Raw genomic sequence first — 24,253 nt, forward strand, 5'->3', positions numbered from 1 at the left:
ATCCTCTTTCCACCATGTCTCTGAGATGCCAATTAAGTCTATGTCATCATTTACTGCTATACATTCTAATTCTCTCATCTTACTTCTTAGACTTCTGGCATTAGCATACAAACATTTCAAAGTTTGTTTTTTGTTTGTATTTTCATTCTGCTTTTTAATTGATAGGGATAAGTTAGAACTTTTTTAGCTCAGGTGAGTTTTTAGTTACAGGCACTTGGACTACTTTTCTTATTATTGGAACCTCACTGTCGGGATGCCCTAATTCTAATGCATCATTAGTATCCTTTAAAGATACCTCTCTCCGAACCATGCGCTGCTGAGCGACCATCGGCTTTCCCCTTTGTTCTAGTTTAAAAGCTGCTCTATCTCCTTTTTAAAGGTTAGCGCCAGCAGTCTGGTTCCACCCTGGTTAAGGTGGAGCCCATCCCTTCGGAAGAGACTCCCCCCTTCCCCAAAAGGTTCCCCAGTTCCTAACAAAACCGAATCCCTCTTCCTTGCACCATCGTCTCATCCACGCATTGAGACTCCGGAGCTCTGCCTGCCTCTGGTGACCTGCGCGTGGAACAGGGAGCATTTCAGAGAATGCAACCCTGGAGGTTCTGGATTTAATCTTTCTACCTAAGAGCCTAAATTTGGCTTCCAGAACCTCCCTCCCACATTTTCGTAAGTCATTGGTGCCCACATGTACCATGACAGCCGGCTCCTCCCCAGCACTGTCTAAAATCCTATCTAGGTGACGCGTAAGGTCCGCCACCTTCGCACCAGGTAGGCATGTTACCAGGCGATCCTCACACCCACCAGTCACCCAGCTATCTATATTCCTAATAATCGAATCACCAACTATGACGGCCGACCTAACCCTTCCCTCCTGGGCAGTAGGCCTTGGGGAGATATCCTCAGTGCAAAAGGACAATGCATCACCTGGAGAGCAGGTCCTTGCTACAGGATCCTTTCCTGCTACACCTGGTTGGTGTTCTCCCATCATGAGACCTTCTTCCTCCAAGGCAGCACCAGGGCTGCCAGTCTGAAGTTGGGACTTGACTACTATGTCCCTGAAGGTCTCATCTATATACCTCTCTGTCTGCCTCAGCTCCTCCAGGTCTGCCACTCTAGCCTCCAGAGATCGGACTTGTTCTCTGAGATGGAAACGTGCAAAGTGATGCACATAGGGAAAAATAATCCCCACTACAGCTATACAATGCAGGGTTCCATATTAGAAGTCACCACCTAGGGAAAAAGGACCTTGAAGTCCTTGTGAACAATACATTGAAATCCTCAGCTCAGTGTGCAACAGCAGTCAAAAGAGCTAACAATGTTAGGAATGATCCAAAAAGGAATGGGGAGTAAAACAGATCATCATATTGCTTTGGTGTCAATCCAAGGGATGACCGCATCTTGAGTACTTGTCAACTCATCTTTAAAGGGGGGGGGGGGGGGGGGGAAGACACATAGCAGAAACAGGACAGGTACAGAAAAAGGCAACAAAAGTGATAAAGGTGACAAGAGTTCCCCTATGAAGAAGAGCTACATAGGTTAGGCTTCTTCAACTTGGAAAAGAGATGGCCAACAGAAGATATAATGAGATTATAAAAGCATGAGTGGGGCAAATAGGGTAAATAACTGTCCTTTCTAACCTTTCAAAATACTAAAACGAGGGGATCCCCCCATAAATCACTCACCATCAGATTTAATACAAATCGTAGAAAGAACTTTTTCCACCTTGCGCACTATTGAGCCTTGGAATCTGTTGCCAGATGTGGTCAAGGCAAGTAGCGTAGCAGGGTCTGGACAGCTCCTGAAGGAGAAAGTCCATGAAACATTAAGCCAGTTAGACTAGGGACAGTTACTGATATCCCTAGGAGGGAGTGAGTAACAAGAAGTAGATCTACTTTTTAGGATCTGCCAGGGACTTGTGGCCCAGGCTGGCCAGCAGAGACCGGATGCTGGGCTTAATGACCCTTGCTTTGAACCAGCTCGGCTTTCCTTCTGTTCTAACATGTAAGCACCGTGATGCTGAACCCGCAGCAAGCAGACGCAAAGTGGTACTCATCAGCTCTGGCTAGGTTTTGGGTTTTTTTGGTCACTTGATCTCAACAAGACCCCCACACCCATAACACCAGAAGTCAGTGGGAAAAACCCAAAGATTAATAAAAGGTCCAGGTGAGAGCAGATCTGAGAAGGTAGAACACAGAATCCAAATAGCTCCTCTGTAAAAATGTAACCTATTATGATGTTACTATATATTTTTCAGAGTAGGGCTCAGTTACTCTGATAAATGTTTAGAATGTCATGTCAGGAGACAGTTTGTCCAGCTTTATATGTACTAGATTATAAAATTCTTGGGACCAAGTGCCTACTAATACAGAAAAGGTTGTGGTTATTAGGCCACCCGTCACGGTAGACTATTTGATAATGGGCTGCTTAGCTTGCTGTGCTGGCCTATCAAAAGGTTATAAACAATTCACACAGATTGCCTTATTAGTAGCCCATTTGGGCATTTTGAAATATTGGATAGAAGAACCACCTCCTCCGATTCATTTATGGTTCGTTTAAATGTTGGATTGGAAATGTGCGATACAATTAGATGCCAAGCTGAAGAAAAATCCTCATTAAAAAAAAAAAAAAATTTCCCAAAGTGTTTGGGAATTTTTTTTCTAAATACACCATTACAGTATAACTAGTCAGGGGCATGATGGCTTACATCTATATGTACCAGGTGGATGCGGTGTGAATGGTTGTCTTTGTCTGTGCTAGCAATTGTTAACCAATCATTGAGATGTACATCATTTTTTATTTTATTTTTATTGAATGTTTGTTTTTGATATCTTGATTTAAAAAAAAAAAAAAATGAATCCAAAATAGGCAGGCCAGACTTCAAAAGTTTCGTCACCCAGGAGCAAGAGTCATGTTTTACAAAAAGGAATACAATGGACAAGGGAGAGCACCAAAATAAACCAGCCCTTGCTTTAAGGAACGCCAGGAATCGAAGGCCCTTGAGAAGACCATGAAACAGGCTGAAAAGGCATAGCTATAAAAGCCAGGAGATGGAGCCTGCCAACTCTTCCTCGTACTTGTGAATCAGCCAGGAGCCTGCAGCAGAACGCAGGGAGGACCACTTTACTACCAATGAAAACGTGCATCACTGTCATTTAATCAGCCTGAAAGAACGAGAGACAACACCGGGTTACAAAATGGACAAGACTGGAGGAGGATCCGTTACTATGGATGCATCATCACATCCCCAAGCAACTGCATAAGCTCATGCCCATTTTTCAAATGAGGAGCTGCTTAGAAATTTTAGACTTCCCACCCGACTGGCTCCACATTCGTGCAGCTAAAAGGCTCCCATATGTCCAATCGCAGATATGGACAGGTTTTTTTGGGTTTTTTTTTATTTCTACCATTCTGAATGACTAAATCACTGACTCACAGCTCCACCTCTAGCAGAACAGTCATTCACAGCCAGGCACACGTCTACTCCACAACTTGAATAGCTTTATGCGACAGAATCCATAAAATGTCAAAAGATGCCCAATGACAGTCTGTGGCCACTTTCCATCTAGGCCCCTCCAAGAGAAATTACTGTCTTTCAGAAACAATCCTTCTGTAACTCAGATGCTAATTTCAGAAACAGGCAACAGGCGTTACTATGAAATATTTCCAGGTTGTCACCCACCAGTGAGTCAACAGGTCACAGTCAACTCGTGACACCACTCAGCATGTGGTGCATCAGCCCAAACCCCGTGAGACCGTAAAAGAGCACCAGGAGTTCACAAAATAAAATAAAGGGGGGAGCATGCGGAAGCAACCCACACCTGAACCATATGAGTCTCAAATCAAAGCTCAGATACTCTCCATCACTCACAAACCACAAAATCTGAAGTTTAATAGCAGCAAATTATACAGAGATATTAGACTTGCTATTTTTAAACAAATGTTTATATATATTTTCTCATAAAGTCTGTACATTCTTTCAGTGAGTGGTTTTAGCCATTCAAGCTCCTTCTATCCTTCAGCCACAACCAGTAAACAGCTCAGGGGGATACACTAGTGCTACTTTGGGCCAGATACAACCTCCACAGGCACAAAAATGGAGTCACAGTTCCTATGAAACCAGATCTTGTGATCCATGACCCCTGACCCTCCCCTGCTTGGTTCAGCAGCTCTTGAAAGACCCTTTTTCCTCCCCAATGTTGCTGCCAGCTCTTCCATGGGAAAGATTTCTAATGAAAACACTCATTGACCTGATTTATAGGAGGTGAAAATGCGCGTGGAGCTTTCAACGGAGGAGGGGTGTGGAGCTAGGAGGGGAGAAAAAAAAAGGCAAACTTCTGCCTGTATTGTATTCCTACAAACCATCTTCCTAGATCCTTCGGGAAAGAAGCCACTGGCTACCTAGAGCTATACAGACTTAGGATTAAGCAACCACCTGGCAATGGATGCAGAAGAGGGAGCAGCTCACAGATGCCCAGCTGTCTGAGCAAGAAACTTCAAAGGACTTCAAAAGGGCGTGGGATAAAAACTGTAGATCCATAAAGTCTAGAGGACGTGAATGAAGAGTGGGTGGCTCGCGGGAATGACAGCTACTGCCTGGAGATAATACCCTTATTCAATAAACATACACACGGTTAATGCGACTCCAACATTGCTCTAAGCTTCAACGGCAATAGGAAATGTGGAAAAAAGCATTTCCATTCACAAAAAAGCAGGGAGTAGCTTGCTTGTTATGGCGGTTACTACACCAAACCAAATAAGCCTGATACTTCACTTTCAATGCATATCCAGCATACCTCTCTGCTTCAATGGCAGGGGGAATGAAGAAAAGTGGATCTATATACAGACAACAACCAACAAGGACTGAATTACATAGTCTGGGTAAGCGGATAGGCATGGGTGTAGCTTGCTTATTGCGGCGGTTACTACCCCTGACTAATTAAGCTAGATATTCACTTAGATTCAGTTCCAACACTGCTCTCTGCGTTAATGGTGGGGGGTGGAAGGGAAATAGAACCAAAAGGTTACCAAGAGCCAAGACTAACAGAAGTATGAGAAAAAAAAAAAGTGCAAAGCTTGCTGGGCAGACTGGATGGGCTGTTTGGTCTTCTTCTGCCATCATTTCTATGTTAAACACAAAAATATGGGAAGGAGGTCCAATATTGCTCAAAAGAGAGAGAGAGAGCGCCCCACTCTACAGTAGCATCTCTCAGGCTCATGCAACCAGCAACCTCACTGAAAGCTTTCAGAATTAAAGAGCATAAAAAGAAAAATGTGAAATTCTTTTAACCATTTTCAGTTCTGAGCAAAACTGAGATAGTTCCCACAAACTGCAGGACAAAAGCACTGAATCTGGGAGACTCCAGTCAAACTCTAGAGAGCAAGGCAGGGTCACTTAGTCCATGCAGTGAGAGCCTCGCAGCTGTACTCCATACAGATTCAGCTGGCAACAGCTGGCTCAGCTCTACTGTAAAATCACTATATTAAAGCATAACACAGCTGAAGTGATACAGGAAGCCTCCATTACAGGAAAGCAAAATCAGAAGTGCCTCAAAGAAGTAAAAAGGTATGCACACCCTATTTTACCATTTTTCAAGCATTGCTAGACATACGCAGCACATACATATTTAAAGAGAGACAATCCTTTCTCCATGGAGTTTACAATCTAGTCAAGACAAACATACATGACAAACAAAAAGTCTGTGGGAAGCGTATTTATTGTAGTGAAGCGATTAGTATTTAAACGCAACTTCAAAAAAATAAATAAGGGGGGGGGGGGGGGAGGGGGTTTAAAATGAACTTTAATATGGCCAGAGGGAGCACGACACTAAAATCAGGAAGTCTATTTCAGCCAAAAAGAGCAGCAACGTGAAAGTACAGAGCTGAGAGCTGGCGGCGAAGAGCACAGACAAGTGCTGCCTGCAAGGGACCAGGTAGACAGGCAAGAGAAGGAAGGTAATGAGGAGCTGCAGAGCACATGCATTTGTAGGCAAGAGAAGCTCGAGCTGTGTGTGGAAGCAGATGGGGAGCCAGTGTAGTGACTAGCAGTTTACTCCATTCTCCAACCTAGAGGAAAGAGTTATCTGCCTTCCCGAAGCCAGGCCATGAATGCCAAAAAAATAAAACCCCAGACTGGATTTCCCCAAAGCCGGAGGGGGAGGAGAAGAGAAGAAGAACTTAGACAGAGTTTCATTTAATGACTTAAAATTCCACCATCTTTAACCCAAATGGTCAATGCACAGTGGATTACAAATACAACTGTAAATTTACAGATATAATGCAATACTATTGTACACAGTCTAAACTGGTAGATAAAAGCCAATACAAATCTCACACACAATAAACAAAAGCCACAAAAAAAAAAAAAAAACAACAAAAAAAACACACAAACACCCCACACATTTTATACAATGCTGCCGAAGTAGAAAAGGGGCAACTCTAAGCAGATCCTAAAATAGCATCCGTAAGTCCTCCCCTTCCACCCACCAAGTAACAAGATCAAAATCTGAAAGAAACTGGCTAAAAGGAAACATGTGAACTTCAGATAATCAACTGGGCATTTAACCATTTCTTTGAGTCTCGACGAAAAAGGCTATTTTCATCCAGGTCTTACAAAAAAAAAAAAACCAAACCCAAAAAGCATGATCCAGGACACAGAGGCCACCCCAGAAATAGCTCTTGACCTTGTTCTAGTTAATTTTAGAATTTTAACCAAGAATAAATCAATCATCGCTCTTGACTGATTTCAGATTTCTGGTTGGCTAGTATCAAGTCACCTTATCTGCAAGATATCTGGGAGCCCAGCTCTGGTTGGCTCTAAAATAGAAAATGAGTATGTTAAAATTTGACCTGTAGCTAGATCAGCAACCAGTCCAGTGCAATTAATTAATGGATTACCCCTATCCTATCGCTTGCATCCCTTGATAATCCTTACAGCTGCATTTTGAACAATCTTGAGTCTAGAGATGGTTTTTAAGGGCAATCCAATATTAACTGAATTGCACTAATTGAGATGCATTAAAACTACAGCTTGCATCACTGTCTTTAAAGTCTGTTGATTGAAGATATAGATGCAGTTGTTTGACGAGTACTATTTTAGAAAAGCACTGTTAGATACAAATACTACTTGCTTTTCCATTTTCAAAAGCAAAATCCACTATCACACCATGAAGGACATCAGCAAAATGAAGGGTGAAGTAGATTTTAGGCATTGGAGAGCCTAGTCTGGCTCTCCTGATAAGTCCGCTTAGCTAGAGCAGTAAGGTATTTCTGCTCTTCGTGCCCAGGGCTTCCATTAAATATGGGCTCAGTTTTAATCTTTTTGCCCCCATCCAATCCATTACAACGAACAGGCATCGCTTAAACACTGTCCATGTATTTTTCTCCCAAGGATCATCCAAGGACAAAAAGATCTGGATGTTGCTGGCAGAAATAAATGATTTCAAGCCCCCAAAGGTCGAAGGTATATATATCGAACGATATGGGACATAAAGGGAGAGCCTTGTGGAACTCAATTACAGAGGCCATGGTTTAGATGAGGAAGAATGTATAAGCACACTCTGGTGTCTCAGACAGAAACAGAAGATCAGTAGGCAACTATAGCCAATCCCTAGGCTAACTGGCCTACGGAGTACCACCAAATAATCAACTGCAACTGTGAGATCAGGAAACACCCTCCTCCTCCCCCCCCCCAAATCAACAGCCAAGCAGTCAGGAGCATTTCTGTACTGAATCTGGTAAGGAACCCAGATTGGAAAGAATCTGAACGGTTAACCACCTTCAAAAAAGGTTAAGCTGAGACACAACTATAGCCAAGAGAGGCAGATTGGAGATCAGGCAGTAATCATTGCATTTTGTGACATCCAAAAAAAAAAAATAAAAAAATTTATATATATATATAATTTTTTTTTATTTTTTTTTTAAATATAGAACATAATTAGCCATGCCCAGTCAGACCAAAAGGTCCATCGAGCCCAGCATCTGGTCTCCAACAGTGGCCAACCTGGGTCGCAAGTAAATAGCAAATCCTTAAGCGTAGATCCTTGTTGCTCACTCTCAGGGTTAAGTGTTGGCTTTCCTAGGTTTTACCTAGCTAATAATTGTTAATGACTTTTCCTCCAGAAACTTGTTCAAATCCCTTTTAAACCCAGCTATGTTAGATGCCTTGACCACATCCTTCAGCAACAGATTCTATAAGCTCAATGGTGCACAGAGTGAAAAAGATACTGCTGTTAATTGCATGAGTGTCCCCTAGTCTTAGTACTCTAAAGTGGGTAATTAATTATTCCCTAGTTACCGGTTCTACCCCACAAATGATTTTATAAACTATTCTCTCTCCTCAGTCTCCTCTTCTCCAAGCTAAAAGAGCCTTAATCTGTTTAGCCTCGTTTCATGCCGTTCCATCCCCTTTATTATTGCTCTTCAGTATTTTTCTAGTTCTGCCATATCTTTATAGAAATGAGACGACCAGAATGCACACAATACTCAAGGTGCAGTTGCCATATGATAGTGGTCTGGAAAGGGCAGCAATGATTGAGATGATCAAAGCTGTAGAAGCTACAGAATTATGCAAAGTTGTTAAGACATGAGTGGCTTGTGAAGAACTGCTGAAAGACGTTAGCAGATGAAATTTAATGTGGAGAAGTGCAAAGAGATTCAAACGGGAAAAATAATCCTGAATATAGGCATACGATGGTGGGTTCCATATGGGTCACCACCCAGGAAAGAGATCTTCGAGTCCTTGTGGACAATACCTTTGCTCAGTGTGCGGCAGCAGTCAAAAAAAGCAAAAAACCGTGTTAGGAATGATCTGGAAAGGAACAAAGAATCAAAAAATGGAAGTGTATGAATATGTTAAACAGCAGAGACCACAGAACAGATCCCTGAAGAACTCCACTAATGATCTTTCTCCCTTCGTTTCTTAACCAGTTACCGGTTCACAATGGGACACCGACTCCTATCCCACGACTTCCTAATTTCCTGGCAACAGCTAATGTTAAATAGGCTGTATAGAGATTTTGCCAAAGGAGTTGACGACCATCAAAACAAGTCATCTTAAGACTGGATCAGGAACCTCCTTAGAAACCAAGCAGACGAGGTTATAACAAGCAGGCACCCTTCCCCAAATCTTTCTCAGTCTCAACCATATCAGACTGGATAAGAGCCAGTCTCTCCTAAGCTTCAGATACCTCATCCAATAAAGTGGGAACTGGCTATCCACTGGCCAAAACAAGTATCTTTGGTCACTGAATTAAGACTATACAAGAATCAATTCTTGGACCATTTCTACTTTAAAAAGGTTTGCCATTAAATGCCAACTGAATATTAGAAATTGTTTTACAAAAGTATTCAGCCAATTGGTCAGGATCTGGGGTGAGCCAATGAAGAAACCCCCCTACGCAGCTCATTTACAATGTGAAATAGTTCCTTAGATGAATTTTTAGCCTCCACAGTGAAGTGTTTCTTTGCCTTTTTAGGATATTCTTTTGAAATTTAAAATGCCTAGTCCAGCGAATTGCTTTCCTTTATACCCTACTTCAACCTCTTTTCAACTTCCTGATAGAGTGAGAGAATAAACAAAAACAAAAAAAAAAAAGCCCTCATTTTTATTCCACAATTGCTTATCCTTCAAATGGTGCAAAGTGGAGAATTCCCCAGAATCTCACTCCAGCAACTAACCAAGGAAAGATCGGCAGACACTCCTGATAAATTATACTATTTTGCCATAAAAGCACAGGTAAATTGAACAAAGTCGGCCTTACCCTTTGATCTCCCAAACTGAGGGGGAAATCTAGCCATGGCCTTAAGAGACACTCAGGATGTCGCGAGTCGAGACAAAATGAACTGGGAAATAATTCAGAAAAGGTTTCTCAACAACCACCAGAGGCTACCAGGCCCCTTTCCCCCTTCCTGCCACAGATATAAAAGATTCCCCCCCCCCCCCCCTCCCCCACAACGGACAAATTAACACATTTGTGCAGTGTACTTTAAGGGGCTCCTAGCTTGGATTTTGGACATCATGGAGTGATTGTATGCAGTACAGAAGCGGGGGCCCATGGCGAAAAATGCTATAGGAGAGTCCACATAAATGCATAGCAAAGCCACTGTGACATTTATGACCAGAACTTCCAAGGAGAGCAGAACACTGGTATTTACAGGGACATTTGTGCACTCCCAAACTGGAAGTGAAGACCAACATCATACAACAAGAAATGGGGGGGGGGGGGAAGAAAAAAAAAAGTTATCCACCGCACATGGCTGTGGGGACATGCACACCGCTCTGGAGCATTCTGGGAAGCAACTCGAGAAAAGCCAACAACCATAGAGCACCAGCACCAATACTTCAAAAGCTATATAAATTCTAGGGAGGTACCCAACACAAGCAATCGTGCCGTGTTTGGGGAGCGGGAAAGCATTTGAGGGATCAACTCTTCACCTGAAAGAAGACACAGAACAGGATGCATTTCAGACAGGATGGGGACCACATCATCTGTCTCTCTGTACCTATAGAAGTTCATTCACTAGAGACCATTACCTAATTAATATGGCACTACGCAAGTGGTGGCAGAAATCAGTATTGCTGCTAGCTTGTTTCGTGACACTCAGCCCCCCCCCCCCCCCACTATGAAGACCTTCCAATCCCAATGCTGTGGAGCAGGGGGGGTCCCCAAACTCACTCTCTCGAGAGACCCAGATCAGTCGGGTTTCCAGGACTGTCACAAAGAATAGGCACGCGATCTGCATGCTCTGCCTCCGATGTACGCAAATGCATCTCATGCATATTCACTGTGGATATCTTGAAAACCTGACTGGCGAGATGTGCGCTGAGGACTCCCAAATTATACTCCTTAAAACAGACTGCACGCACCTGCCTGGTTCCCACCACCCTCCGGGGATCGAGGGCCATCCCGAGAGGGCCCTTGGACCTCTCTCAGCCCAGCTCCAGCAGCAGCAGCAGTTCTGGCTATTTTTAGTCTCTTCTTCACTAAATTGCTCAGTCAGTTTCAGAGAAACAAAAAAAAAACTTCATTCCAGGCCCAAGGCATGTTTGGCAGAGTTTCCTTCAGTTGCAAAAAAGGACAGCCTGATCCCAGCAACCCAGAAGCCGGCGGTGAGGGGCAGATCATCCAGCTGTCAGCGCCCCTAAAATACTGGAGCAACAGCCCTCAAGAGACATCCAAGCAACCTCACAACCTGCTAACACCAAGCAGTTAAACCCCAGCAGGCAGGGAGCACTATTAATACTGGATTTGTTCAGTAGAGGGGGGTATGGCCTAGCATGCTCCTCCTCTTCCTTTGGCCTTCCAGATCAGTTACAATTAGCCTCTCTTGGACTAGAGCACCACCCACCGCAACTACTCCAGGGGTGGGAGGAGGAGACGCTCCCTGTTCTTATAAGTCCCCTCCTAGCGATCTCAGCGACCAGCTTTAGCCCAAGACCCCACACATGCCTCTGGAAAGTGGCAGACATGGGCCTCCAGATCTGACTTCTAGGCATCGCCACTGAACGGTGGCTGAAATTCTGTCATCCCCCACCCAACCCAGGAAGCAAAATCAGGTCCCGCCACGTGGCAAGATGCAGCATCGGACATGGAGCCACCACACCGGGCCCCCCCCCATTAAAAAAAAAAATGGCACACAAATGCCCTGTTCTTCCAAAGAGACAGGAGTGCAGTCACATCACCTCACTCCCCCCCCCCCAAAATCACTCCTCCACACCCTTTCCCAAAATAGGAATCCAAGACGGCATCCGAAGAAATTTAGACCCTCCGTCTTAGACAACTCTTATGTTGGCCAAGCAGAAAGACATCGCGGCCTGTATGGAATCCAGAAAGGAGCAGACACCTAGACAGACAGCAACCACCTGAGGGAAAAATCGAGAACGTTTTAGAAACGCCAATGGGTTTTTTTTGGTTTTTGTTTTTTTTTTGTTTTGTTTTTAAAGAGTGCAAGACATTTCGTGCTCTCCCCACTTCCAGTGGAAGCTCCCACAGAGTGGTCTGTCACCCTTGCCAGAAGCAGCTTAATGGAACATGGGAGAAAGATGGCTGCACTTGTTTCAAAAAAAGATATCTACCTACAGTCATGCTGTAGCGAACATCAGTCCCCAAGGGTGGGGGGGGGGGGGGCGGCAAGAGTGCAATTAAAACAAAATCAGCTCTCCTTTGGAATTTTTGGGGTTTCCTTCAAAGAGAGATCCTTTTACCTTCTACCTCTGGCCTGAGAAGGAAAGGGAGCTAGGCTTTTAGATCTAAGCATCATGGAAATTGTAGTTCCAAAGGCTCTAACAAGCACACCAAACCCAGCAAATTGTAAAAGCTTCAAAGTCATTTTCAGTACTGACTAAGCTGGCCTGGCAGGTGATTTTTTTTTTTTTTAATTTATGAATCCTGAGCTGTGAAGTTAACCATAAATCACATAGGACATTTCCTACACTGCTCATCTTCACCTGGAGAACTCTGGTAAGACTGCAGCTGCTTATGCACTTTTTTTTTTTTTTTGCCTCTTCATTCCTGTTTAGCTGTGCAATGTTTCCAAGCAAGGCTGCTACACAACACTTCTATCACCTCCTCTCATGGAAAGCAAACCCCCCCCCCCCCTCCCCGCCTGCTGCCCATGTACACCAGGTCACAAAAGGTAAGAGTTTCCTCTAGGTTGTGTCGCCAACATCTCACCTCCCACACCCTCTCCTCCTTCAAAACAGCCTTGACCAGGGTCTCCTCCGTTCTTTCCAGTTGCTGCTCCCCTGGAGAAGAGATATTCAAATCTCATCTAAGCCAGACCATGATCAATCATCCCCGGCAGGCTGCAACTTGCAGGGCCCAGCACAGTGACAGGTTAATCATTTCTCTAGAAGCCCATAAGGCAAACAGGGCTGGGAGCCCTTCGTGCTGGCGCCTAGCACTCTTCGGGTGTCCTCTGTCCCAGAGCCTAAGCAGCAGATACTCACTAGATGTCAGAATTGCTGGTACCACAGAGGGTGGCAGCATCCCAGCTCACAGAGAACTCCCTTAAAAAAATAAATAAAGCACAGGTACCCCCCAAAACACAACTCAAGAGTGCTCAGCTCAAAATCACTTTCTGTTATTGGCAAACAAACCACACACACACTTTCAAGTAATGTGGTTAACACATCAGTCCATGGCGGAGCCACAGCGCCGTTAGCCAAAAATGCTCTGTGCTGCTGTAACTAAACCTAAAATATAGTTACAGGTAACACACTTTACATATGATTTTACTTCCCCAAATACTTCCTTCATCAGCTGCAGTTAAGTTAGGAGCACCTTCCTGCATGTCCCCTTCTCCGGAATGAGGCCAGCAGGAAAATATATATAAGAACGTGCTTTTTTTTTTTTTTTGGTCTGCCTATCTTCTTTTCATTTTAAGAGCATGGTTATGTGCGCACCGTGTAGAGTGCTGCCCCAGCTAACTTAAGCTGCTGCTTGAAATTAAACTACCATGCAAATAATCTGAAAGATAAAATCCTCCATGGTGCCCTTGAGTGCTCTCAGGACTGCTCGACACAAAAGCACGGAGAAGACAGATCTCCTGCTCCTCGTTGGCAGTGCGGCCCTTGCGTGTCCCCTCGGACGCGCATCACGGTTTGCACTTCTTGTTCGGTGCTTTTTTTTTTTTTTTTTAAATCAGAAATCAGCACTGCTTAGGTCGCTGCTGTGCTATATATGCTGCCAGAACCATTTTATATAGATTGCACCCAGATCTCTCGCACCGTCTCACACGCACACGAGAACATCTCCACCCCCCATGAGCACCTAACAGAAAATAATCATGGGAACCTGTAAGCAGCAGGGGAGGTAGTGGGGGCCCCCCCCCCCCCCTTTCCCTACATCACTTGCCGGTCTAAAATTAGAGCAAGCAGGAATCCAGCCTTTGTTTACTTCCTGACCCTGAGGAACCAGAGCTCTGTGGAGGCCACCCCCACATGGCAGCCGAAGTTGTCAGACCAGAAGATTAGTGAGTTCCAGCAACACACCCTGAGAGCTAAAAAGCACAAAAAAAAAAAAAAAAAAAAAAAAAAAAAAAAGGGACAGGGACCATTCGGCAGGGGGGGGGGGGGGGGGGGGAGAAAGCCCATTCACCAGACCTGCCAACTAACAGAACAGAAGAGTCCTATCTGTCCTACCTGTTTCCAGAGGAAGGCATCAGCCAGATTGAGTCTCCACGATATGATCAGGTGGAGCACGGACAACACAATCCCACTCAGCACGGCCGCCCTCATCCGGATGGGAAGCAAGGTGTAGATGATGTAGATGAAGAAGACGCTCCACCAGATCCCCTCCGAAGCGCTGCGGGGGGCCACCATCAGCACCCCCAGCACCTGCACCCCGAAGAGCACCACGATCACCAGGTAGCTGACAATCCACATGTAGTCCTGGTGGAAGCCGTTGCGGTTGCACACCACCATGAGGGAGACGAAGAGGGCCACGGCGACCGCCAGCACCGCGACGTAGGGCACCTGCGGCTCCCCGTGGGCGCAGTGGAACACCAGCATCACCACGCAGACCAGCACCAGGACCCCCATCAGCATGGTCAGGCTGCTCTGGTTCATCTGGAAGAAGTAGCGCTGGTACAGGCGCTCCAGCTTGGCCGACTGGAACTTCTTGGACTGGAACACCTGCAGGAGCCTGGCCCAGCACTCGCCCGGGGACAGGAGGTCGCCCTCCCGGGAGCCGGCCCCCTCCGCCGAGCCAAGCATCTTGGCGTCTTTCGACTCCCCATCCTCAAACCCCAAGTCCACGGATTTCAGACCCAGGTCCCCGCAGGGGCCCGAGCCGCCGGCTAGCCCCTTCTTCCCATAGTGATCCTCCTGCCAGGTGCAGTGCAGGCTGAAGTTGGTCCGGCTGTTTCTCTCCATGTCGGGATCCTGCAGGCAGCTCATGTAGCGAGGGCCACAAAGGGAGGTGCCCTTCCGCTTGCTCTTTTTGCCATTGCGCTCCCCCCACGCCGTCTTCCTTTCATCCACTTTAGGTACTAAGATGCCACTAAACCACGACATCCTATTAAAAAAAAAAAAAAAAAATCAGAAAGCATAAATTTTTTTTTTTTTTTTAAATTACCAGAAAAACACAACAGCTCTCTCTTCCTTCACTCCCATCTTGATTCAGTTGAATCCTCTAGGGCAGTGGTCCCCAACTCTGTCCTGGGGGCCCACCAGCCAGTCGGGTTTGCAGGATATCCACAATGAAAATGCATGAGAGAAAAATTTGCATGCACTGCCTCCATAACATGCAAATTCTCTCTCATGCATACTCATTGTGGGTATCCTGAAAACCCGACTGGCTGGTGGGCCCCCAGGACAGGGTTGGGGAACCACTGCTCTAGGGGTCCCAACCGTGCCTCAGAAATCCCTCCTGGGGTAGGAGTGGGGCCATAGCATTGTCTATGGCTGATCACTGGCAACCCTGAATGCTGCACAGCGGAGTCTCCGAAACATGGATCCGGCTGCCTGAGAAATGCACAGAACGGACACCGGGCGTTTCAGCCTTTGGATCGCGTCCGAAGAGGCAGCAGAGACCGGGAAGGCCTCCAGTAGAGAACACCCGGTATCTGCTCCCACTTATAAAAGGGAGCAACGTGGGGTTAGGGAGGGCATTCAATCCCAGGTTAAGAAGACATCTCTAAGGAGATGGGGGGGGTCAGTACTTGAGGGATGCCCCGATTTACCTCTCCCGCCCGCGGCACGGCTTCCTCCCAGGAGCTCCTGGCTGGGTTGGTGAAACACGACATTTATTCCTGCGTGTAGACGGGTGGCAGGAAATGTCTGCTTCTATACTCAAGTTCTCCACGGCATCAGGGGGTACATTCTTGGCGAGACATGCCGCAGTCTCACTCAAGGATCTGGAAGAAGAGAAAGACGAGACAGTCAGTCAGTCAGTCCCCCAGACTCCTAGTGGCAGAAAGTGGAATGAAATTCTCAGCAGGAAATCTCAAAGGAGAAAAAGAAGAAGAAGAGCTAGAATTTGCATAGCACAATACCTAAGACCATGAACACATGGCAAGGCAATACCTGCCAGCCCCGACAGCGATAATATGTCAGGCAGGTCGCTCTTCTTGTACTCACGGTGAAGGTATGCCTGCAAACAGGTAGGTTGTAGCCCTTCCTCTTTTTTTTTGGGGGGGGGGGGGTTGTTTCTAGGTCTCTTTTTAGTCCTAAGATTCTCCCATATTTTTTTGAATAATAAAAGATGAGATACAGATAAATAGCCAATGCCAGTCCTCGAGCAGCCGAAGCAGATCTGGTTATCAGGATAGCCACAATGACTGGGCCCAAGAATATCTGATTGCACTGCAAATCTCCCATGGGCCTAGTTATTGTGGCTATCCTGATAACCAGATCAGTTTGGGGTTTGAGGACTGGAGTTGGCCGCCTCCGATACTGTATAAGCATTTTTTTTTTTTTTAATGTAGGACCGGACTTCCCCACTGGCACATGCCTAGCAGTACCTGTTTGACACAGAGGGCTATGGGGAGAGGCATTGAAGATCCTATGCCTAGTAACATGCAAGATGTAAATCCAGCCCCAATTCTACAGGAGACTTTTAAAAACCTGAATATAGCCAGAACTATTTTTTCAGTGCTGGCTATCTTCATGTTTTACCAGTATCTGTTTGTGTCTATGCTCGGAGATATAACGTCTGTCCATCAGCAACAACAGGACCAGCACCGGGGTCAGCTGTAACCAGGCGCACTCAGATTCCCTTTCACCCCCTATCTGTTCAGCTACGGCGCCTGTATCAATTCTTCTCAGCATCAGTGGCAAAAAAAATATTTAGAAAAAGGGTGGTGGGGAGGGAAGGATGGAATTCAGAAAAAAAAAAAATGGATTCATGGATAAGCAAGTCAAGTGACCCGACGCCACCTAAAGATTCACCATCATGTGGCTTCCATGACGCGTCACTGTGCAGTATGCATTATTCAGGGGCCGCAGGCAGCACTTCTTTCAACCTTCATGTTAACGAAAATTAAACAAAGTGGCACATTCCGACAGTCATCATTGTAGTTACAGTTCTACACATAAAAAGGTGCAAGCCAGGGCTTAATCTGTAGACAAAAAACAAACGTGCCAAGTGCAGAGCGGGTAAACAGCGAGGCCATGGCCAGGTGTGACCTGTGCGAGGGGGCTGGAACTCAGGAACTCTCCCCCTCCTCAACCTAGTGATCCTCCATCCCCAGCGTCCCCCCCCTCCAGCTCTCCTTTGCTCACCACAACTAATGGCCCTGTTCCACTTCCTCGGGTCCCAGGAAAAAAAAAAAAAAAGGAGGAAGAGGTGGCAGAACACTGTTCTAGGCCATTCCACCAGAAATTAACCTCAAGGTAACAGACACAAAAAGGAGGTGAAATGGCGCAAGCTGGAAACTTGTAAGCAGTAACGTAGCAGCCAGGGTTGATGCCTTAGCAACTGGCACTACTGCTCACAAGTTTCAAACTTGTGCTAATTCAGCCCTTGGGTGTCTGTGCTGCAGCGGCTGCTTCAGGATCACCCCCCTCCCCTCCTGATTCCCTGAAGAACAGGAGGGGAGGGGGACAGAACAGCAGGGGGCGGAGCAACTGCTCATCCCCCCTCCTTTCCTGCAGGCTACCTAGAGGGGAGAGGCTGGAGCCGAACACTCCTTCTGAAAAGAAGAAGTGGAGGAACTGCGTTCCAGGCCCTTCCCCCACAAGTTAAGCCCTGGTTAGGAAGAACTACAGATCTCAAACGCAGGCGCTGCGACACAGCAGCAGGAGTAACGCAGTCGTGGGTCGCGGATGCGTTCGTGCCTCCGTGCCGGGGGGGGGGGGGGGGGGCAGGGGAAGGGGGTCATGTGCACATAACGACCCCTCCCCCCCTGAACTGACAAATCCAGCCAGGCCTGACGGTTCCATCCCCCAAGGAGCCATTTCCACTCGTGGTCACGTTACCCCCCTGCTGACACCTAAACCCCGGAGAGAAGAAAGAATTAAACTGGGAGAGGAGAGAGAGTCTTCATTCCTGATGTTTAAATTTCAGAAGCAGCCATAAAAATTATTCCTGAAAAAGCAATCCCACAACCCTGCCATAGGAAGGACAATCTCTGCTGAAAACACTTCCACTGGTTTTAAAACCCGAAGAGCTACAAGACTCTGTGGCCGACAAATGCAATTTTGTTTCATTTATAGTTCCTCCTCATTTTTTTAAATTTTTTTTTAAATAAATCCAAAGGGCTAGGAGGGTGGGAACAGAAGGCAGAGAACCTATTACTTACTTGATTTCCACACATAGGGAACATCCCCTCAAGCTCCATTTCCTGCTGCTGTCCAATGACACAAAAAGTTTTGCCTTCCCCTCCCCCGAAACTCCTCCGGCGCCACGGATTACTTTGGTGAGTACATCCCCTGTGCCTGGATCCTTTCTGCTGCGAACCCCTCCGATAACGCCTGTGGCAAGAGTGAGGCTGAAGAAGTGTAAGAGCCAAGCAGCGCTAGCTTCCTCCTGCCCTGTTGGTTCTCTCACGTTTTGGGCACCTGTTTATGAACAAACTAACCACCACCACCACCACCATTTCTAAAAAAAAAAAAAAAAAAAAAAAAAAGTTTCTTGAAGGACCTGAGGTCTGCACCCACATGGATTCATCCCCCACCCCTTCCTTGCTCTCTTTCTCAGGAGAGAGGAGCGAGCCTTTGCTTCATGCCCCCATATATGGATCCACTCCAGCTCAGACACTGGGAGGCTCGGTCATCGCCAGCTGGTGTCTGAGCTCATGGCGGGGCCCCTCGGGGGGGGTGTCAACCCTGCCAACCCAGTTCATTGTCTCCTGCGAGATCTTCCCAGTGCAGATGTTGGAGCCCATTTTTATCAACACAAATGAGCACTAAACTGAACCAAAAAATTACCCCTCCCTGGACTCAGTGAGGAAGTCTGGTCAATACTGGCAGGGATTGGGGAAGGGAGGTCCTAATCTAGCACCTACAGTGCAAGAGCAGACAAACCCCAGAAGAGGGCCACCAAGAAAGGAACCACCACAAATAGCAGTTCTCGCATGCCCCTCATCCCGCTCCCCAGCAGTGCCCCAAAACAGAAACGGTCAGACACCCTAAAATACAGAACATCTCCTTGGTAAAACAAAAAAAAAAAAGACCAAATATTACCACATTTCAAAAGGCCCAACATTCCTCCACCTCCCTGGCAGCCAGATCAGCCGCTATGAGGGAAGGCCGGCAGCGTGGGGACACAGTAATTGGAACCCCCCCCCCCCCCCCCCCCCCAGTCTCTGTGGGTGCTCCTCCCGCCCCCCTCCTCTGCTTCCTGATTACCCAATAAAGGTACACACTGCCTAGGAATGGCAATCAAGGGGATAGGGAGAGCGCGCGCTCACGGTGTTCCTGCCCACGGCAGCGCGCGAGAAAACCCAGCGAGAAAACCGAAGGAGGAGACAGAAAAAAAAATAAGAGGAGAGTGGGACCATACAGAAACTTGGAGAGGAACTCTAGGGAAGAGAGGGGATAGCAATCTATGGGCGGAAGATACTAAGATCTGCAACAGAGTGGACGCGCCTGAAGGAGTAGAGAGATTTAATAATGGATTCTTCAAACTACATACTCTAAAAAGAATTAAACCTCTGCTACATCCTCAGGACAGTGCTTCAAGCCACAATATTACCAAAACTGGACTACTGTAATGCTATACTTCTAGGTCTCCCTAAAAACACACTACAACCACTACAGATGTTACAAAACGCCGCTGCTCGCCTACTCACTAATACACACCGCCATGATCATATTACTCCTGCTCTCATGTTCCTTCATTGGCTTCCTGTAGCATCTAGGATTCTTTTCAAAGTGCTCACACTCATTCATAAGTCGATCTACAACCAAGATATGCAATGGTTCCACGACCACTTTACTTTCCACACTTCAAAGAGACCAATTAGAAAAATGCACCAAGCCAAACTTTCCTCATTCTCACTTAAACACATCAAACATGCGACCACAAGAGAACGCTCATTCACGATAGCCGGCATTAACATTTGGAACAAAATGCCCACAGATCTACGCCTAGAACCCTGCCACAAGAAATTTAAGCAGAACCTCAAAACCTGGCTGTTTGAGCAAGCGTACACTCATTGACCATGTCTACTCCTGATTTTCCGATTTATCTTTCCTGCATAATCATTCTCCTACGATCCCCTCCTACTGACCCGCATAGATGTTCCGCGCTGCTATAAATTGACTTTTCTGTCCCTGATCACCTGGTTAACACTTGACTTACTATTTAACTTTGAATTGTTCTTTTCATTTGTTCATTGGTTTATTGTACTTGTTCTAATTCTTGTTATTAATTGAACCATTTTGTACACTGTAGATCCTATTGAATGTAAAGCTTGTTGCTGTATTATTGTTTATTGTAAACAGAGGTGATGTTTTTAACGTGCCGCAGTATATAAAATCACTAAGAAAGCTTGAAGAGTGGTCGAGGATTTGGCAACTGGGATTCAATGCCAAGAAGTGCAGAGTCATGCATGAGGGATGTGGTAATCCAAAAAATGAGCTGTATGTGGAAGACTGATGTGCACGGACCAAGAGAGGGGATCTTGGGGCGATAGTGTCTGGCGATCTGAAGATGGCGAAGCAATTTGACAAGGCGATAGCTAAAACCAGAAGAATGCTGGACTGCATAGCGAGAGGAACAGCCAGTAAGAAAAAAGGAGGTAATGCCCTTGTACAGGTCCTTGGTGAGGCCTCACCTGGAGTATTGTGTTGAGTTTTGGAGCCCGTATCTCCAGAAGGATAGAGACAGGATGGAGGTGATCCAGAGGGCGAACAAAATGGTGTGGGGTCTGTATGGGAAGACTTATGAGGAGAGGCTGAAGGATCTGAATAAGTACACCCTAGAAGAGGAGGAGGTGCAGGGGTGATATGACACGGACATACAGATACCTGAAAGATTTTAATAATGCACAAACTCTGAACCTTTTCTGTTGGAAAGATCATAGAACTAGGGATGACCAAGTGAAACTCCAGGGGGACGACTCAGAATCAATGTCAGAAAATTTTTCTTCACAGAGAGTTGTGGTGGACACCTGAAATGCCCTTCCAGGAGGAGATAGTTAAGAAGAAAACAGAAAGCATTCAAAGGGGAATGGGATGAGCACTAGGGATCTCTAAAGGCCAGAGGATGGAAGTGAGGAAAGGTGTGCAGGGGAGTAATTTGCTGGTGTGGTGGTTACAACCCTTAGTAGAAGGCATGGAGATTACTACCCTTAATCAATAAGCCTTGATGCTTTTAATGCAACATTGCTCCCCACACAGACAATAACCAAGAGGGCCCAGACTTCTACAGTCTGGGGTATGGATACTCAGGCATGAGGGAAAAAGCACAGGACTGCTTCTATGGCCAAGTCCATAAGCAACCCGCGTCAAGCAGCACTGTCTGAATTTTCAAGCTCAACACCCACTAAAAACTGTTGCTAGCAGAAATTTGGATGGGTTACCATAAAGCTTGGGATAATTGCACGGCGCAGCAGATACTATCCTTAAAAGAAACATGGGGGTAGCTTGCACTTCGTGGCAGTTGCTACTTAGAGAAGCTTGCTGGACAGACTGGATGGACCACTTGCTCTTTTTCTCTATGGGCAACTGATAAGGTGAGGAACTTTGATGTCCTTCCATTGGAAAGCAAATAGGAAATATCACTTAAATGGACCTGTCATGTGTCCTTTCATTTTGAAAATGAAAGGAAAAAAAAATAAAGATTTCTGTGTTTTTGTTTCAGGGGGAAATTTTTTTTTTTTTTTAATTTCCTAGACCCCTCTCCAGTATCTTACCCCATCAGTTGGCTCCATATGGGGCGGGAACAATCTCCAGTCACTCCCTCCCCACCATTCTTTTTCAAAATGATGCCGGCAACCCAAGGCCAGTGCCAGCTTTCTGTTAAGAACATACAAAATTGCCATGCTGGGTCAGACCAAGGGTCCATCAAGCCCAGTATCCCGTTTCCAACAGAGGCCAATCCAGGTTCTTATGGCCTTGGGTTGCTGACACCATTTAAACATTTTTTTTTTTAATGGTGCAAAATGAATTGGGGATCGTTCCCACCTCATTTGGGAGCAAGATACTAAAGAGGCAGCCAGACAGGCCTGGGAATTTTTTTTTAATATTTTTGTTGGCAGAGTAAGAACCCCCAGACCAGACACCAGGTTCTTTTCTCTTGTCAAATAAATGAAACCGGGGGGGGGGGGGGGGGGGAGAGAAGGAAATGGAAGAAAATAAGCAGAGAAGAATTTGGGTTTGGGTATGGAGAAGGAATGCAGGATTGGGCAGTTCTAGGGCAAATGGCACTCTGGGCAAGAACAGTCAATGGTAAACTCCCACCCCTCGTGACGATTGCCATGGTTTGATCATTGGCATGGAATAAAAACAGGGGGAAAACTACACACAAGCTTTCTCCTCAAATGAGTAATGGGGGTACAGGGTCCCTCCTTCCCCAGCATATGCACTACCCACCTCATTACCCCCTCCCCAAGCATTCTCCCTCTTACCCCCGACCCCCCCCCCCCCAGCAATCCCCCTTCTGTATCTCACCTCCTCCCTTGGTATCTTTCCCCCCCCCCCCCAATCTCTTATCATCCCAGCATCCTCTTTCCTGCCTCTTAACCCTCACCCCAAGCCCCAGTATCTGCCTCCTGTCTTTCCATTGCCTTAACCCCCACCCCCTCTACCTGTTCTTCCTGCCTTACCCCCAGGCAAAATACCTGTTTAGCGCAAGAACTACCACCACCATTCCTCCCAGTCTGTGCCAGCCCTGCGAGCATGTTCAAAACTCACAGGATGGCGCTCACGATGCACAGGATCAGTCTACAGAAGTGACAGCCTACGACTTTTTGAACCCACTCACAGGGCTGGCACAGCGACAGCAGCAGCGGCATGGGCTCCGGCCACCTTCCCGCCAGCGCCAAGTCTGGGTCTGCACAGCCTGATGTGTGGCATGCGCAGCTGTTAAGGAACCCTGCACGGGCACACATGCACATGCCACAAGGAACAGAGTTGTGGGCACTCTGAGGTGTAGGTACCCCTTATGCCATGGTGCTCCATTGCCCTACTAAAAAAAAAAGACAGCTCTGGAGATGAACCTGAAAGGGGCAGAAGAAAAGATGAGAGCAAGAGGAGGAAGCAGTCTGGGGATGGGGGTGATGATGATGTACACTACACCTTTTTTTTTTTTTTTTTTACGAGGCCTATGTCTGCCCATTCCTGTCACGTATGGCATTTATTGGAATGTCTTTTCCATGTATGGTCAGATTGAAAAAAAGCCAACCCAGAATTGTGCATCCTGTTCTTGATTAAGCAGATCATAGAACAATTTCTTAAAAAAACATTTAAAAAAAAAGGGGGGGGGAGGGAGAATAAGCCAGGACATCTGTCCCCCCACCCACTGGGCAATGTGAACATGGTCCCCCCCTGCCATATTCACCCCCAACGTGGGATTCAAGAAAAAGAGAAAATGCGAGTTCGGGCCTTCGTGCAAGGGTCAGAGGAATGGGAGCAGAAAAAAATCCCGGAGCACGGGCAGGGAGGAGAGAGAGCCCGGACTCGGCAGGCGGAGGCGGCGCTGCTGCCTCCTGCCAAACGCAGCCGGAATGTGAGGGAATGCCACAGCCTCCCGGGAGAGAACCGAAGCGCTCTCACCCCAGCCCCGGCAGAAAAAAACCCAAAAAAACACAACACAAAAAAACCCTCCCCGAGAAGGAAGCCGAGGCAGCCCCGCGCTACCGTGCGGGGAAGGAGCTGGCGCAGCAGCAGCAGCCTCCCCTCTGCCCACCCACCGCCCACCTACGACGGCCCCGGAGGGAGAACAGGAGTATATCCCCCCCCCCGCGTAAGCCACCGACCTGCCGCCCTCCTCCGGGAGCTCAATGGCTGGTGCTGGATCCGGTCCCTGCGGCGGGAGCCCTCTTCCTGCTCGGCCGCCGGGAGGCTTTTCTTTTTTTTTTTTTTTTTTTTTTTTCCCCCCTCCCCACCCCCCTCGCAGCGCACCTCGGTTGTTCCTGTTATCCAGGGAAAACGCCCTCTACCCCGGATCCAGAAAGAAGGAGGGCCCTTAAAGGCGCAGGCTCCCGCTCACTCCGGGAGAGAGAGGGGGGTGGTGGGGGGGGGGAGGGAGCAGGAGGAGGGACCGAGGCGGGGCCGGGAGGAGAGTCACGCTGTCACCCGCAGCCGCCCTCGGTGCTCCCAGGGTTAATTAACCCGCCTGGGAGATAGGGGGAGGGGGGGAGAGTTTGACAG

General features: G+C 46.9%; 1 protein-coding gene across 2 annotated transcripts in view; it reads right to left on the bottom strand.

Annotated features, from left to right (window-relative positions):
* The window catches only part of ADCY6 (adenylate cyclase 6), a 151,449-nt gene extending 127,477 nt beyond the window's left edge, over window positions 1-23,972 (bottom strand). The window contains exons 1-3 of one of the 2 annotated variants that reach the window (XM_029594627.1): window positions 23,860-23,972; window positions 15,679-15,852; window positions 14,138-15,011 (exon numbers count right to left, since the gene is read on the bottom strand). In XM_029594627.1, the coding sequence (XP_029450487.1) occupies window positions 14,138-15,010 (873 nt within the window). In that variant the 5' untranslated portion in view covers window position 15,011; window positions 15,679-15,852; window positions 23,860-23,972. Of the gene's footprint in view, window positions 1-14,137; window positions 15,012-15,678; window positions 15,853-18,237; window positions 18,473-23,859 lie in introns of those variants that run through there. The other variant, XM_029594626.1, reaches the window with a different exon arrangement.
* Window positions 23,973-24,253: the final 281 nt, after the last annotated feature.

Source organism: Rhinatrema bivittatum, chromosome 3 (assembly GCF_901001135.1).
Source record: "Rhinatrema bivittatum chromosome 3, aRhiBiv1.1, whole genome shotgun sequence".
NCBI lineage: Eukaryota > Metazoa > Chordata > Amphibia > Gymnophiona > Rhinatrematidae > Rhinatrema > Rhinatrema bivittatum.